We start from the raw sequence: 16757 nt of genomic DNA on the forward strand, positions 1-16757 counted from the left end.
TAGTTATTCTCGAATAAGTAAAATATTTTATTTATCACACAATGCTTTAAATTTATAAGAAGAATTGTTAAATAATGTAAATCATTAAAAAAATTTTTTTAAATAATGCATGTATCAAACTTGGAAAAATTCATTTTATAAATATGATTTTTTGTGTTTTAAGTAACAAAAGAGTTTAAATGACGAGATTCGCGGGAACATTCGTACCGTTACTTGCGTCTTCAGCTACTCGATTACGCAAATGCATATTCTGTTACAAACTGCGCATCATGCAAAACCGCACAGCTGCCTAACTTGATTAATTAGTGTTTATATGAACGAACTTCTATTTCAGGAAATTGTATAAACTGATTAAAAGTTTGAAATAGCTACAGTCAGGAAACAAACGAATCGAAAAAACGAATCATCATCTGTTTTTTATTTAATTCTTATATTTTAAAATCAATTTTTTAAGTACATAATATTATTATTATTAATTTTACCTTACTGATTTCTTTCACAATAATTTAATCTGACTTTTATTGTCCTTTTTAATGTATTAATTAACGTATGATAATAAAAATTCCTATTTTTGTCTATTTATAAATTGTTAAGTTTGTATTATAAAAATTTCAGGATGATTTGATATTCACAGAAGAGAAATAGAAAAGATAAATAGAAGTGAAAGTCAATTTAACTTGATATCATCTGATTGCAACTTCGGTTGCTCATCGAAGTATAAATGTAGAATGATGGAAGATGTTTGCAGAATCGAAATTCTATTTGCGAAGTGAAATGGTCTGATTACAAATCTATTCTACTGCACGCAATATGTAACGCAAGACACTATCGTATTTACTGTCATTAAACTTCCGGAAGAGAATGCACGCAATTTAATTTCACTTTGACTCTTCTTCATCATTTGATATACACACATATGTTAATAATAATTTATCTTTCTACACAATTTATTGTTGTTGATATGAAAGTTCCATTGAAAAGCAAACGTTTTAGAACAAGAATTGCTTTATTCAAAAATTATTATTATTATATTTTTTTAAGTTAGAAACTGAAATAATAATATATTATTATTTTCGAATATAATGCAATATATCTTCCATTCATTCGTTATTATTGTGTCTATTTTGTATCTATTATTATTGTATCTATTATTATTGTATTTATTTTGATTTCTCAATATTTTGATTCATTTCTCTTTACATTTCATGTTTTAAGCGGATCTATCATCAACCAAAAATAAACAGCATTAGAGAAACAGTTTGGAAGCAATGCTCTCTACAGGATTTTAAATATTTGCTGGTCAAATTTATACGAAATGTGCAATGCTTGCCATCGCAAAATTGAATGCAAATTGCATCGCTGTAAAATGAAATACGGTAATTGCGTGAAGTGCTTCGTCGATTCATACAACTTCTCGATACATAGTCAAATAATTTCTAATAAATACAGCAATACTTTACAAACTAAAACTAAGCAACTGATATGCACAAGCAAACACGATTACATGAATCAAGTTAAACAGAAAGCTTGAATAAGGAAAGCAGATAATTGTCAGATAGAAATGTGCGGCGTTTACAAAATTAAAGTTTGTTTTTAAAGTTGTAAATATTAACACAAACTATAGATAAGCGAAAACTATGTCATATATATACATATAACTATGTCATATTTCTATAAACTATGTAGAATTATGGCGAATAGTGCCAAACTTAAGATTTTTAGACTTTAGCATTTCTCAAATATTTTTTATATATAATCTATCTTTTATACACAGAAATTTTATATATAAATATAATTTATATACAATTTAAATAAAGTAAAAAAATATAATTTAACATAAAAAGTTTTAAAGTTTTAAATCTAAAAATTTATATTATTATTTTTAATAAACATTGCAAAAAAGATAGAATGTCTATTTTCAAAGAATGTGTAAAATTTTTGTGAATTAAGCAAATAATTTAAATATAATTTTATGTAAATGTAATTTCTACAAAGATTTGCTACATGATAAACTTAAAAATAATCTAAAAAATTTTTGATTATTTTTCAAGAAATATTTCCAAAATTTTAATTAAATAATGTAAAATATATAAATTAAGGTAAAAATGTGCTTCCTGCAAAAGCTTAAAATTTATATCAATATTAATCAAGTGTTTAAAATATTAAGAAATGATTAAAATTTGTTAACTGTCAATATTTATTCTTTAATTAGCATCAACACACATAATGTTATACAAAAGATATCTAATTTTAAACTTCTTACGAAGATCAAGATTAAAGGACTTGCAACCTTTGAAAATAATACAGTTTAATAATATAAAGTTACAGAGAAAATTGCATGTTGAATTAAAAAATATTCACCCAGTTATATTCAAGTTACAATATCTACGGGACTATCTTTACACTCTAACACATCTTACGTTATTTTTTACGCATGACGTGACTAATGCGCTCTTCCTACGATAAAAAGAACTCACAAAAAGCAATATAAAAGATTAAAGTGATGTATAATTATATATTATATCATGAGAATATTACACATTGCTGTTAAGATGAAAGTTATTAACTCTTTTTCTTTTTTATTTTTATTCTTGACAAATAAGATAGAGATAAAGCTCTTATGTACTTATACACATAACGATATTATAAGAATTAAAGGACAGATATCCGTACAAAATACCCCCTTTCTCCAAATTATCTTTGATATGTCCGTAAAATCTTGCAGGTCTCATAGTTCTTTTTATAGCGTATGAAATAAATATTGAATCTAAACGCGTGCGTATATGTAAAATGAATATTGAAACGATGTACTTTGCGCAAACAATTATTTGCGATGCAGACTGGAAAAAACACCATCACGTTTTAACGGTTAAATTAATTTTCCTCTCTTCTTTATTGAAATTTATTCAACATTGATTTCTTCCACAATTTTAATATAGCATTCGTAAAAGAAAATTTATAGGATTTCTACTATAAAAGAAAATTATTTTCGTTACTTGATTTATAAAAGATTAAGATATTCAATTTTAAATAGTTTATGCTTGTTAAAATATTCATGAAGTAAAATAATGGAGAAATAATTTTATTATTTATCCTTTGTGATTTAATTTGCTAAATAATTTGCATAAGCGTTCTGCACGATAATTAATAATATCGATTATTAATAATATCAGTGAAATATTTATTCTCTAAAACAGGATAATCAATCTTTTTTGTCTAGCGTGTTATTATAAAGATTTGAAATCTTTAATGTGCCGCTCTGTTATAATTAAACAGAAAAAAAGACGTAATCTTATTTATACTTTCTTCTCTTGTATTGAAAGCAAAAAGCCTTCTACAGTTTAACAAAGTTTATTTCTTTCACTGTGTTGTGTTTTACATTCGTTTAAAAGTAAATCATATTACAAATAAAAGAGATACAGATAAGTAAAAAATTAAAATATTAACTCTTAAGTATTAAAATAAAAAATAGTGACTTTTACTGAGATTAGTTCCTGGGATATCGATTTAAAAAAATTGGAATAAAAATACAGAAGTTTGATAAATTTATGTTTTATTAATCATACTGTTATAAATCAGTCTTTACGAAAGTACTTTATGAAAGTATAGATTTAGCGTTTTGTTTTTTACGCGTGATCCTACTTCAGTACTTGAAGATTAATTAAAGATTACATGTATTTTACTCGTTTTCGATTTTAAAATATTATTTCTATCTTTGTTATTTGATTAGCTATTGAATAAAATTTCCAAGAAAGTTATCCGATAGAGAAGCAGTGGCAAAATCTTTGTCATGTGACAAAAACGTAGCAATAAAATATCAGTCTAAAGCTTTTAGCACGAAAATAGAACATATCCAGAGAGCATGTAAAAAATAGATTTTAGAGTACAGTTGTTATTCTACTATGTCATTTTTGGTTTAAAAAAATTTTTCTCTGCATAGCAAATGCTTCTTTAAGTGCCACTAGTGGAACGCGATATCATAGATTGGATATCTCTGTTCTAAAAAAATTAAATTAATCGTGTGTATGAAATACATTGAACATCGTAAAATTAAAAATGTAATTTTTGAAATAAGGTTTCGTGAAAATATATTTTCATTTACGATTTCTGGTACTCAGCGATGTAATTAAATACCGAATATTATCTTTTACAATTTATAAAATAAGAAAAAAATTACTTTAGTGCATATAAAAAATTATTAAAACAATTCTAAATTTAGAAGAGTTTTAATTTATAATTTTATACAATATATACTTTCTATAATATTTTTATTTATCTTTCTTTATGTATCTTTCTTTATGTAATGAAGAGCTAAATCTTTTTAAGCGCTACTATAAGCACTAAAAGTAATAAAGAATTAATTAACTAAATTGCACCATCATTACACCGCACTTTTAGATATATTCCATAAGCTAAAAACCGCAAATCCATCACTCTATACAATAACGTACAGTTTTAATTTAATGCGTGGTGATTACTCTCGTGGTTGCGACAAAAGCGTGCACGCGATGGAGATATTGATCGCTATATGTTACGCGAAAGACTCGATAATTTTTGTCGACTGTCGACATTGCTGGTGAACAATAACGCAAGGGTAGACAATCGTCGGACAGATATCGGAACGCGCGCGTTTGCAATTTCACCGCGATTTCTCGCAATCGTACACGCGTTTGTTCGACGCGCAAATGCAGTACAGCGCTTACGCGCTCGTTTTATATGGGCGACGAATTGACCTGTCTGGACTTCTGGAAAAATCTAGACAACTCGAAAAGCGCTGGCAATGCGGCTGACGAGATTGTTCGCACGCACAACAATAGAGTGATGAATTGCTCACTTTTGCAATTGGAAGATGTTCTCTCCGTCGAGTTGAAGACAGATATATAATTTATTTTGAATGCTATTTGGATGACTTACGTAATTTTTCAATCATGAAGAATGAATAAAACACTTATTAAGTAACAAAAAAGAGAGATTATACTTAACAGTTTTTAAACAATTAAAAAAAGATTAATTAATAGGGAAAAAATTAAATTCAGTTTTTAAATAATGTTTATAAGTAATAATAGAAAATTTTAAATAACGATAGAAGATTAAGTACACATACTATAATCACATGCCTCTTCTAATAAATATTTAACAATTTTCCATGTTTTGCATGGAAAATTCTTTTCTCTTAAAAAAAAAACTTATTTTTTATTTCTTAAAAACATAACTAAAAGAAGAAAAAAATTAATCAAATGCTTTGGTAAAACAATAGGATTCTCAATCGAGGATTCGAGGATGTTTGTGATTCTTTTTTTTTTTCATTCTTAATAAAAGAATGAGAAACTTGCAGTGACTTCCTATTGAAAGTGCAACGTTTCGAATCAGTCCACATATTCCGTTCCTCCATTCTTTACTTAACTGCAAAATGTATCGAATAAATCATCAATCTTAATTATTGCGATATACATGCGGATATTCAGGACAACAAACACATATCTGTACTTTCTTTAATGTAAAATTCCACTCGAAAAATGGAATTACATAATCATTCAAATTAGAATGACTTTTTGTTCATATGCAGTAAATTCTTCCACTCGATGTCATGGAGTGAATATTTTCACTTCTAATTAAAGAATGAACTGAAAACAGTATACCAAGAAGAAATTCGATAAATGAATCACATTAATCGTTGTGTTGTTATCAACGATATATTTTGTTGAGTCGATGTTACATAGAAACGTCGACTTATTCGATAAAATGCTAATAAGATAAAATGCTACTCATACAGAATTAAATTTTTTTTTTTCTTAGGTTAAGATCTAATTTTATAAGTCATTTTGACTGATGTTTCACTTCAAACAAATAAAATATTAACTATGATTGATCTGCATCTCGAGTGATAGTATTTTCACTATCGATTGAGAAGTGAATTTTCATTCATTTTAAGTGAGATTTTATTTTGAAAAATTTAAAAAGTATATGCACATGCACATCAATAAACTTATGACGGAGACAAATGGTGTTTTCAAAAATGCTTCAGGTGGTGTTTGTGACTACACATAATCGCTTAAGCGGCATCGGATTAGCGTAGCATATCGGTACTTCAAGGGCAAATCCTGCTTAAACTTCGCGCGTATAGTATATCGCGCCCACCTCATGAAAATTTCATAAAAATTTACATGAATGGGACGTACCTGCGAAAACCGTGCATTATTTGTCTTTGTCAAGCCATTCTACAGCGACTTCGGGAGTACTCGTTTGTGCGACCCACGCGCAAATGCATTTCCCTCTGAGAGACAGCCGGTCCATTGCAGTGATATCTTAAGCACCGTCGACAATTCTTTTCATCTCGATCATATCTGTCTCCGCTCTTACGCCCGTTTCCTTTTCGTAAGTATCGTCGGAAATCTCTCGAACTAAAAATTCAGTGAGAAAAAAATGCGAGAAAAAAATTAATGAAAATTACACAAAGCAGATTTTTCCGTTTCTGACATTCTGACATATCAAGAAAAAAATTACAATATTTGTATTAATTATGTGTATTAATTATGTGCGAAGCAGTAATTGAAAAATGAATTGTGCAATCTTAAATTAACAATGTGTAATAATACGCTTGAGTAATCACATAACCTTATTGTCACGTGAACTATATAATTGTTATATCTTTTTTACTGTTTTTATATAATTTGAATATTATATCATTTTTTATTTAATTTTATATATTTCATGTAATTTAAATAATATGTAAAAAGACCGATTCTCAGTATGTGATTTGTAATCCGTCAATTAAACTAAACATTAATTTTGATGTTATAATAAATAATTATTCATTATTATTAACTCATAATTGGAACATATGAATCCTAATAACCCTGGGACTTTTTCTAATTTTTAAATAGTAACCATTTAATATGATTTTATGTTTCACGAAATTATTTTTTACAATTTTGTTTTTGAACAGTTCTTTAAAAAATTAAAATTATTAACGAAACTTTTGTTCAATTCTAAGAACTTCTTCTAGCATCCTTTAGTATCGAAAGATGTTTTTCTGTTATAAGTTAAATTTATATAATTCGTAGAAATTTTGGAAAACATTTATCTCAGATAAGATTAAAATACCATACAAAACTCAAGTATAAAATTCAAGATTTACGATACAATATTTAATTTAAGAGCATATGATAATGCGAAAAAACTCACAATGCAAGAATGAAGGAGCAGCGAGTAAAACTTATCAGAGTCTGTCGCCGGACATCGGAGTGCAGCCGACAGCATACGAGGATTTGATTGGATAGGTCGCTCGATTGCATATTGCATTCGACGAATATCGAAACCCCTTGTGCTCAATTAAATCCACGACAGCGCAGCCGATGGAATATCGAATTCGTAGAGTTAAATCGCTGGACGGTAAAAAAAGAATTGCGTTTGCGAAATCATTTCGCTAAAAAAAAGTATGGATAAAGAACAAGGGGGAGAAGAGGAAAAATATTGACGCTATGCAATGTGTCGATAATTTCGACTTCTCTCTGCAGTGTCCCCATTATGTCATACATCTTTTGAACTTTTACTTACTATTGTATTTTTTACTTACTATTGTAAATGTTCTTTGTCAGCACCCGTTATAACAAATACTATATTTTGCCCATCGTCCTATCAACTTTTTCGATAAATGAACAAAAATAACATTATACGTATTGATTAGAATATAGCAGTATTAAATTCATATTGATATATCGATATTATCAATGATATATATTACTTTTCGGAATCATAATAAAGTTATATACGTTCGTATAGGATATTCTTCGGAAAAGTTGATTCTATTCAGAAACCTTTCTACCATCATATAATTTTCCATTGAATTTTAAAGTTTTCATGACTATGTAACAAAGTTTCTCTTGCAGAAATTCAATGTACGCTCGTAAACTAAAGAAAATGTTTTAATAGTAAAAAAAGGTAAATCTCTTTTTCAAGTTATTAAATCGAATCATATCATTTTTCTCGCTGAATAAAAATGGAGTTGAATTAAATGTTTTTCAATATTATTAATTGCGCTTACAAATATGAGTCGCACTTTCATTAAATTCGATCATAATATAAATATATGTAAAGCTTTTATTACCTATTTTCTCAAAATATATACTATTCCTAAATAAATGTGAAGTTTAATATTGCATAAATAACAATAAACAATATAAATAATACAAGAACATTAAATTGATAACAATACAAAAATAATATTATATTTTCATACAATACATCGCTTCAATTTGATAATATTCGAAATACAATTTGTAAAATTTACCGAAACATGCATTATAGTTCGATGTTAATGTAATGTCAAAAATATATAAATCATTGTTTGTTTATATTTCGTCGACTTCTGTATAATATCGACCAACCGCGTCATAGAAATTTGAAAGTGCGGGAATTATTTGATGTGTGCGAAATGCCAGACTTTTACTGGGAACAAAGAGAAATTAAATTATCGCCCAATTCTGTGCAAAACGAATCGCTAGAACAGGTATTACTCAGGTTGAAAAATCCATCCGCGCGTCGCGATTGTAAAAGCCGCGTCAAAGCTTTGAAACAGAAAACCGATAGGAACAATCCTATGTGAAACTATCCTATGTTGATCCCGTTCGATTTTACGTACTTGCCCAACTTTCATCACCATTTTCTCTGTATTGCTTATTTCTCGTCGAATCTCACCCGGATTTTCCAGTACTGTATTCTTTTATCTAACAATTCACGACATACATCAAAGTAAATGTTGTTTCGAGTTCCTTCAAACGTTCCGTTATGTTTCATATCTTATATATATCTTTTTTATATTAAAAATATATTTTCATATTTCACAAAAAATTCATCAAAATAGATTTTGCATGTATTTAGAATATTATTTATCAAGATGAGAGATAACAAATTATTAGTTTTAACACTTAAAACATGTTTTTAATTGTTTTTTATTTATCTTTTAATTACCATCTAATTTTTAATCGCGATTTCACCTTATATTATTTTATCATATTCACATTATTCTTATAATTATTGATTATATATAGGAATTATGCTCATTCATTAAAAAGTCAAAATCGATGGGATTAGGTTAGTGTTGACAATCATAATATCATGTCGTGATAACACGTGCGATTTAGAGCGTGTTGTTGATGTAGTCCCATGTATGTCCGATCCTGAACGATTCACTACGGTTCAGTGCAACTCAAGCTCGGAACAGAAGCAGGGCATTGTGACGTCAATGCATGCTTCCCTAAACCTTTGTCATCACATTACAGACGATCAACGATAATTTTGTTGCACTGCTGTTGAGAAAACAAAATCTACGTGAATGTGATTTTTGATGTGCCTTTTTATAATCATCTGCACTGTCATAAAATTGCAAAATTTATTATGTTTGCTTTTCGCAAAGAAAAATATTAATTTTTCATAAATTTTTATAAGCTATTTTAATTAAATTATTAAGCTAAATGCGTTTTAAATAATTATGTTAATTTTTAATAATAAGAAGCAATATATTTTATTATTCACAGAATTTTTTTCAATATTAACTTTACTTCTAAAAAAAAATTAGTACCGTTTATCCTAGAAATTATGCAAAAGTATTGCATAATTTCTCCCCTATTTTTCTATTTCTGGTCGCAATCTATAAAAAACAACCTATCACCGATGCATCACAATGTACGACCATTTTAGCACAAAAGCATTCTTTTTTTCTCGGTTTTTTTTCTCTGTGTTCGCATTTCATCACATACGCAAACGAATAAAAATTTTTCTTATTCGAGAAAGAAAACGAGATAATGGACGTCAAAAAAAAAACGTTGATTTCCAATTAAAGAATCTCATAAATAACAAGCCTCTTCCTACCGGTCACAGATTTTGTTCAAGGTGAATCGCGATTTACCCGCCAAGAGATCGAATCTGGTTCTGCTTTTCTCGCTGTCCTCGTAGCCCTCGAGGTCGTCCTCGTAATCTTCGTAATCCTCAAGGACAGGACGGTGGTCCCCATCATTGCCACTAACATTTCGCGAGACAAGATTGTTGCTGGGTGGACCTCTCTGAGTGGCCTGTCGGATGTGGGCCCGATGATTGTTACTGAAGAGGACCGACGGAGGTGGTGGCGTTGACAGCTGAGAGCCTTGAAGACGACGCTGAAGATAACGGGCCAAAAGTGCTTGTACCGCGTCTGTCTCCGCCGTGCCTAGAAGACAGAAAGAGAGACTTGCTCTCGTGATCAGTCGACAACATCTTCCCGATTTTACGATATCCCGCTGAGTCCTTACATCCGCATTCTTACATTTCATTCTTTTCCTCTCGTCTCATCTCGATTTTTCGCCATCCATTTTTCTTTTCTTTTCTTTTATTCTTTTTTTTTCTTATCGTCAGTTTTCTCTTAGTTTTCTGCGACATAACAGTGCTCGCATTTCTCTCTCGCGAGATTGGAGATAAAAGAATTCGAGGCTCAATTCGAGGTCGTTGCCTGTCGAGAGGTCCTTCTTCTTGTATCATGTACGAAATGCATCGCGTGTACATCCTCGTGCAAGCGTTAAGATATGTGCAATCCACGTTTTGATGAGAAAGGTTCGACGATGAGTATAATTCCTCTTGCACAGTGGTGGATCAATAGAGAGATACAGACTCGTTAGTTCCAAAAAAATAATTGCGCGGGCAAAAAGATAGAAAAAGATATTCGCAGCCACCAGAAAGATCAGAATAACAAGACTTTCTAGTATTTAAATTATTTTAAATGTCATTAAATGTCATGTTATTTTAATTGTGTTGCGAATAATAATAACCATGATGTGTCAAAAGTACTTTAGCAGATGAAGTAAATGTCATTACAATTATTAAATTGTAGAAAATATATGCAATGATCGCAATGACAGATGATAGCAATGATGTACTAAATAATATAGTGATTAAAGATGTATGAGAGAAATGATTAAAGATGGTTCCTTGCTTTCAAAGTAATGTATGAACCAACGTAAACACAAGCGAGCGTGCTTATAATGCGGAGACAATAGGCGGTAGAATACTCGAGTCTGCAGGATGCTTCATTAGGATCCCTGCCTCGTTTGCGTTTGATGTTCCAAGAGCTTTCACGAATCATTGTTTAACTTCAATGTATATACCATTTGTAGTTACATCAAGGAGATAGAACAAGATGAATGGAATTACAAATCATTCGATATTGCTTTGCGAATCGAAGATGTGACACTGATTAGTCAACAACATCATAATATTATCGATTGTTACGCACAAGAAAATAAGGAAATCACTAATCTAACTTCATTATATTTATTACTATAGTTCAATTACGCAAACCATTACCACAAACTCATAAAGCTTTTTAAAAAATATCTATCAAAATCTGTATCGAGTTCTGTATAGTATAAGTTGTATTATTAGGGTAAATTAATTGTTTACCTCGTATCATAAGTGTAATTTCACTTTGAAGGTGTTTACAATGTTTTGATAGTATGAAATGTAAATAGTAAGCGGTATAAAATTTTAATTATTTACATTTTATATAGTCCAAAGTGTTATAAGCATTTATAAATGAAATTACAGTCATAGTATGATTTAAATACAAGATTTTTAAACAAGTTTATTTTACCATTTTTTAAACAAACATTTTTTAAAAATAATTTAAAGCATACGTATATTAATGACTTTTATTAAGTTATGTTTCTATTAAGATACAAATATAAACAGATTGTTATTATATTATTGTGTATAACTTCTGCTAGATTTAATTTTGTGTGTGTAGAATTAAAATTATAAATAGTTAATATGATTCCGCTGAATTTTATTTATGCGAACGTGTTGCTGATTATAAATGTCGCAGAAGTTCAAAGAGATAACGCAGAAATGGATAATTAAAGATGCGGTGGACTAAACGACGAGAGCTGTTGGAGGATTTGCGGCGACAAGAAATCCAATTTTCGGTAAAGTCCAGCACGAAGGACGAGTGCAATTACATCGATTTCTACCAGTAAGCTTGTGCGCCAACACTGCCTCGTAATTGAATTGGATCAATTGTATCGTACGAATCCTATCATTTCTTCCCTCGATCCCGTTTCTACTTTTTTATCTGGATTCTTTTTGCTGAATGAAGACGTCCATCAAATTGTTATTCTGAGTAGCAGCTTCATAATTAAATCCTACAAGTAAACGTTAATCCCATTATGAAAAAGCATCTGACAAACTGGCAGAAAACGAGCAATGCACGTTGCATGTGCATTCTGTTTTCTTGTTATATTTCGCGCAAGTTGGAAAATGCACGCTCGAGTTGACCGCAAAGGATCAACCTTCCGACACGGAGGTGATGCCCCGACAAGGATTTTCAGAGTCACCTCCGGAAATCTTTTGCCTGGCGCGAATCTTGTTAGCCTTGCTTTCGCGCGCGGACTAATTTGACAAACGTACATTAAAGTAATTGACACTTTACTTGTATCACGCGCTTTGTATTTATCTATCAAGTTGTCAATAATATTATTTTTAACTTTAATGTAAAAACTAAACTTTGCATGTTTAAATTAATTCTAACTGATTGACAGAATATTTTGATTGATCTGAATTCATGAAATATATCATATGCATTTTTATTTGTCAAATGCGCATGATTTTATGCAAAATAAATAGTAACGTTAATGTAAATGGTATTGGCGAATGAAAAGTAAATTAATAAAAATACTGATTGAATGGTGAAACGAACATTCAAAAAATATTGAACAAAACCACATGAGATAATAACATACTCGTACTACCTAAATTTTTTATGTTCTCGATTTGACGTGTGTGAAAAGTAAATACAACCAAAACTAATATTTGGCGGAGTTACGGCAATTAGAAAAATTCTCGTACATGTTTCCGCAAGACAACACGTAAAGCGTTACTCGATATCGGAAAAATAATAAAACGTCACATCCCGAAATATTCCACGACTGTTCCTATCTATTTTTTTGTGGCGAAAAAATCCAGAAGTAATCGCGCGAATAGTTGGAAAAACGTTTAGCCAGACGAACGTTTGTTCTTTATGACACAAAAAAGTTTTTCAATTTTGCTTCATTTGGAACTTTATAGACTTCTTCAACTTTATCGAACAATTATCTATATAAAGTCTATTAAAAATTATTGCAACTTAAGAATTGTTTCTTTAACGACAAGAAATTGGAGCAAGTGAAACGTAAAATAATTTAAAGACATAAGACACAGACTTTCATCGAGTTATACGAGACAGACACAAGAGGGAAGAAAATCTCGACTTTGCTTGTGAGAAAGAGCATGAAAATAAATCGTGGAAAGTCATAGGTTACGCCATGCAACAGATTGAATGGATTTCTTCGCGGATTCAACGCGAGATTCGTCCTAAGAGAAATTTAGCGTTCTCGACCGAAAGATGCAAATCCGCGGAAAACCGCCGCCAATGTGAAAATTTCTCTAAACCGGAATCCGAGATATCTTCTTGGACAAGGCAAATTCAAAGAAATCACGGAAGATTGGCATCAAAGAATTTGCAAAAATGCAGTCAAATGCTGCTTCTCCCCTTCGAGAAGAAATTTCTGCCAATTTGTTGTGAATAAATGAAGCATTTCCAAAAGAAGATTTCTTACTTTCTTTTGGCAAAGAACAAAGATCGAAGTAATTTCGAGAAAAAAATAAAGTAATACAAAACGGACAGAAAATCTGACATATTTTCTTTGAAAATGAAAAATTATTTCAATCGAATACTTGTAATATTGCAAGAAGTGAAACATTCAAAAAGAAAAATTCGCTATATCTTTGCACATGAACAAAAGCGTAAAAGTATACAAAATTTGGAAGCATTACAAACGAAAACATAGTACATCCCATTCAATTTCTTTTAAAAGTTTGTAAACTTTAGATTAGCATAAGTTAGGATTCAGCATAAGTAAATAAAAACAATAACGCATCTCAATAAATTGATAATTAAAATATCAATATTTACTACTTGCATTATTCGTAATAAATTTATTTAATATTATTTTTAACAATCCTTTATTTTAAAATATGTAGATATCTGCAATTTTTTTAAGCAAATCCCTTTTCCTGGAGTACTTTAAAGTCGTGAAAACTGCGGAAACTGCGCATCCCAAAATGATTAATGCGATTAAATTCAGGATCAACCACGCGATTCGACGGGGAAAAATCACAAAGTCTGAGTGAAATTTTTCTGAAATTGGATGGAGAATTGCTCGTGAGGACTTCTCAGGCCAGAATCCTAATTTGGACTGAAAATTCGATAGAATTTCGCTGTGTTAAATATTCTCCTCGAATGCAAGATCGACTCATTATCATTGTCTACAATGTCTTCTGACGTTTCGCGGTTAAAGAAATCATCTCGGTTGATTGGAGAAACGTAAGTGACCTTTGGAGAGATTTGAGCTTCGCTCGCGCGAAGCATTCTCGAGTGCACGAGAGAAGGTATGCATTAAAACGGAATGTCCCGCCTGAACTGATTTGCAAGTTTCGCGTCTCTCATCCGGCCCGCAGCCGGCGCGGAAACCAACCTTCTCCTGTAATCCATTGTCCCCACTTCATAATTCAATGACTTTCGGAACTACGTTTCCTGGACTATTTCCTCGACGGGTCTTCTGAATGTTTTATGCGATTTTAAGATTACCATGGTGGTAGCGGCTGGCGATAGCGCGCGATACGCTTTTACCGTAATTGGATCTAAATTCTGGAACGGACGAACAAAGTCTAATAATAGCTTCATTTCTCGAACGCAGGGTATTATTATATTGGAGTCAATGTTATCCTATTATAGAGAGTTATAAAGGCACTATCGACAGGAGCGCCAGCAATGGTATGAAATAATTTATAATACGTCATAACACACGATAATATAGCTTCTGAAATGGTATTGTAATAATATGAAAAGATAACATTTATAATGAAGATAGAAAAAGAATTATTTATAAAAATAATATAAGTACAAAAATTACGGGATACAGTTAAATAGAATATTCAATATATAATATTATGATTATTGATTCCTTTTTTGAGATGACACAATTTATTAAATATAGAACATTCCTTTAGATCGTGACTGAAAGAAGAATACGAGCGGTTCGTGCGAAGCAAAGCGACTGCTTGACTTGCAAAGAGGGAAATCAAACAGTTCGATTACCTACTTCAACGAAGCATATTTGTATAAATTTCGTTTCAACTGCCAGTGCGAATTTTAGATCAATCGACTATGTGAGATTTTTGATATTAAAAAGGCATAAAATTTAATACATGAAAGATATTATCCAATAGAGACTTTTACGCATTATATTAATTCAATATTTATTAATAATTATTTGATTAATTTTTATTACAGAATTTCTATCACAATTATCATAACTTTTGTATAATCACAATTATTTGTATTATAATTTTACATAATTTGAGATAAAAGTATATTTTATACACTACGAAATACACTACAAAATAAATAAATAAAGCTCATTTAAACAAATTATTTATAATAATTAATATAAAGAATTAATTTCCATTCTGATAAAACAGCTAAAATAAAATGTGAAATAAAATGTATATTAAAAACACTTCTTTCTCTTCTTGTAATTTAATTATTAATATTATATCTCTCTGCGTAAATTAAATTAATTGAAGGAGTAATGAGATACAACTTTACTTACGCTGAGAAAAAATGTCTTAAATTTCAATAAATATTTATTTTAATAGTACCAATTAAATATTTATTAAATATAAAAATATATTTATTTGATACAAAAAAACATTAATTTTATTTAATTCAACAATTCTTCTTATTAGAAGAAAATATTTATTTATTGTAAGTAAATGTTTAGTTGGCAGTATTCAAATAAATATATATTTATAGTTAGGATATTTCTTCTAAGTATAGATTATTTAGATATCTTCGCAATTTTTTTTCGAATAAATTTAAATGCATTAGAGCTCCATTAGAGCCAAATGAAGCAAGCGATTTGATTTCGGAATAAGCGAAGAAGCCAAACGTATCCAAACGCTGATAGCATGTTTGGATACTTTCGATTCCTAGCCAAGAAAAGCACAATGTTTCGAGATTTATATAGCGTAAATAGCGAAAGATCCTGTGTAAACGTCGGTATTTCGTATATACGCGAGTTTCCGTACGTGACAAGTGCCTTAAGTAATAGTAAACAGAGACGACGGGCATTGTACGCGAAGTTCGGTTTGAAGGCACGTTTTCGCCATCAATAGCGGCGCTGCTCATAAATGTCTTTTTAAATCTTCCATGTGAAAGAACGACAAGCTAATCTACTCGTATTAACTGATGTAATGAGGAGTACATAATAATTATATTTTGTGTTACTATTTAATTTATGATTTCATTATCACCGTGTTGATAAATGTCTGACACAATATTTTTTCTAATATTTTATTTTGAAAGTTAGAGAGAGAAAAGAAAAATTGTGTAAAATTATATAAATTTAACAAGTAGAATGTTAAAAGTCAAATATATAAATAAGATTTATTATATCGGTGAAGAGAGGTAAATACAATTATTATTTATATGATTCTTTGTAATGATTGTAGCATTTATCATCTATTATGTATTTCTCTTTCTAATCTTTGTCAAAGTAAAATATTAGAAATTAAATATTGTGTCAGACATTCATCAACATGATGATTATAAAATTATAAAACTAATCAATCAAAAATTAAGTAGTGACATGAAATATAATTATTGTGTAGTCCTCATTACATATTTATTCAAA

The 16757-nt window shown here is 29.8% G+C and overlaps 1 protein-coding gene across 2 annotated transcripts in view; it reads right to left on the bottom strand.

Moving 5' to 3' along the window:
* The window catches only part of LOC108686565 (C-type lectin 37Db-like), a 102754-nt gene that overhangs the window by 36611 nt on the left and 49386 nt on the right, over positions 1-16757 (bottom strand). The window contains exon 3 of one of the 2 annotated variants that reach the window (XM_018191935.1): positions 9908-10204. The exons of the other annotated variant lie outside the window; for it this stretch is intronic. Coding sequence (XP_018047424.1) covers positions 9908-10204 — 297 coding nt within the window. The remainder of the gene's footprint in view (positions 1-9907; positions 10205-16757) is intronic. 2 annotated transcript variants of the gene reach the window in all.

Source organism: Atta colombica, unplaced genomic scaffold (assembly GCF_001594045.1).
Source record: "Atta colombica isolate Treedump-2 unplaced genomic scaffold, Acol1.0 scaffold187, whole genome shotgun sequence".
Taxonomy (NCBI): domain Eukaryota; kingdom Metazoa; phylum Arthropoda; class Insecta; order Hymenoptera; family Formicidae; genus Atta; species Atta colombica.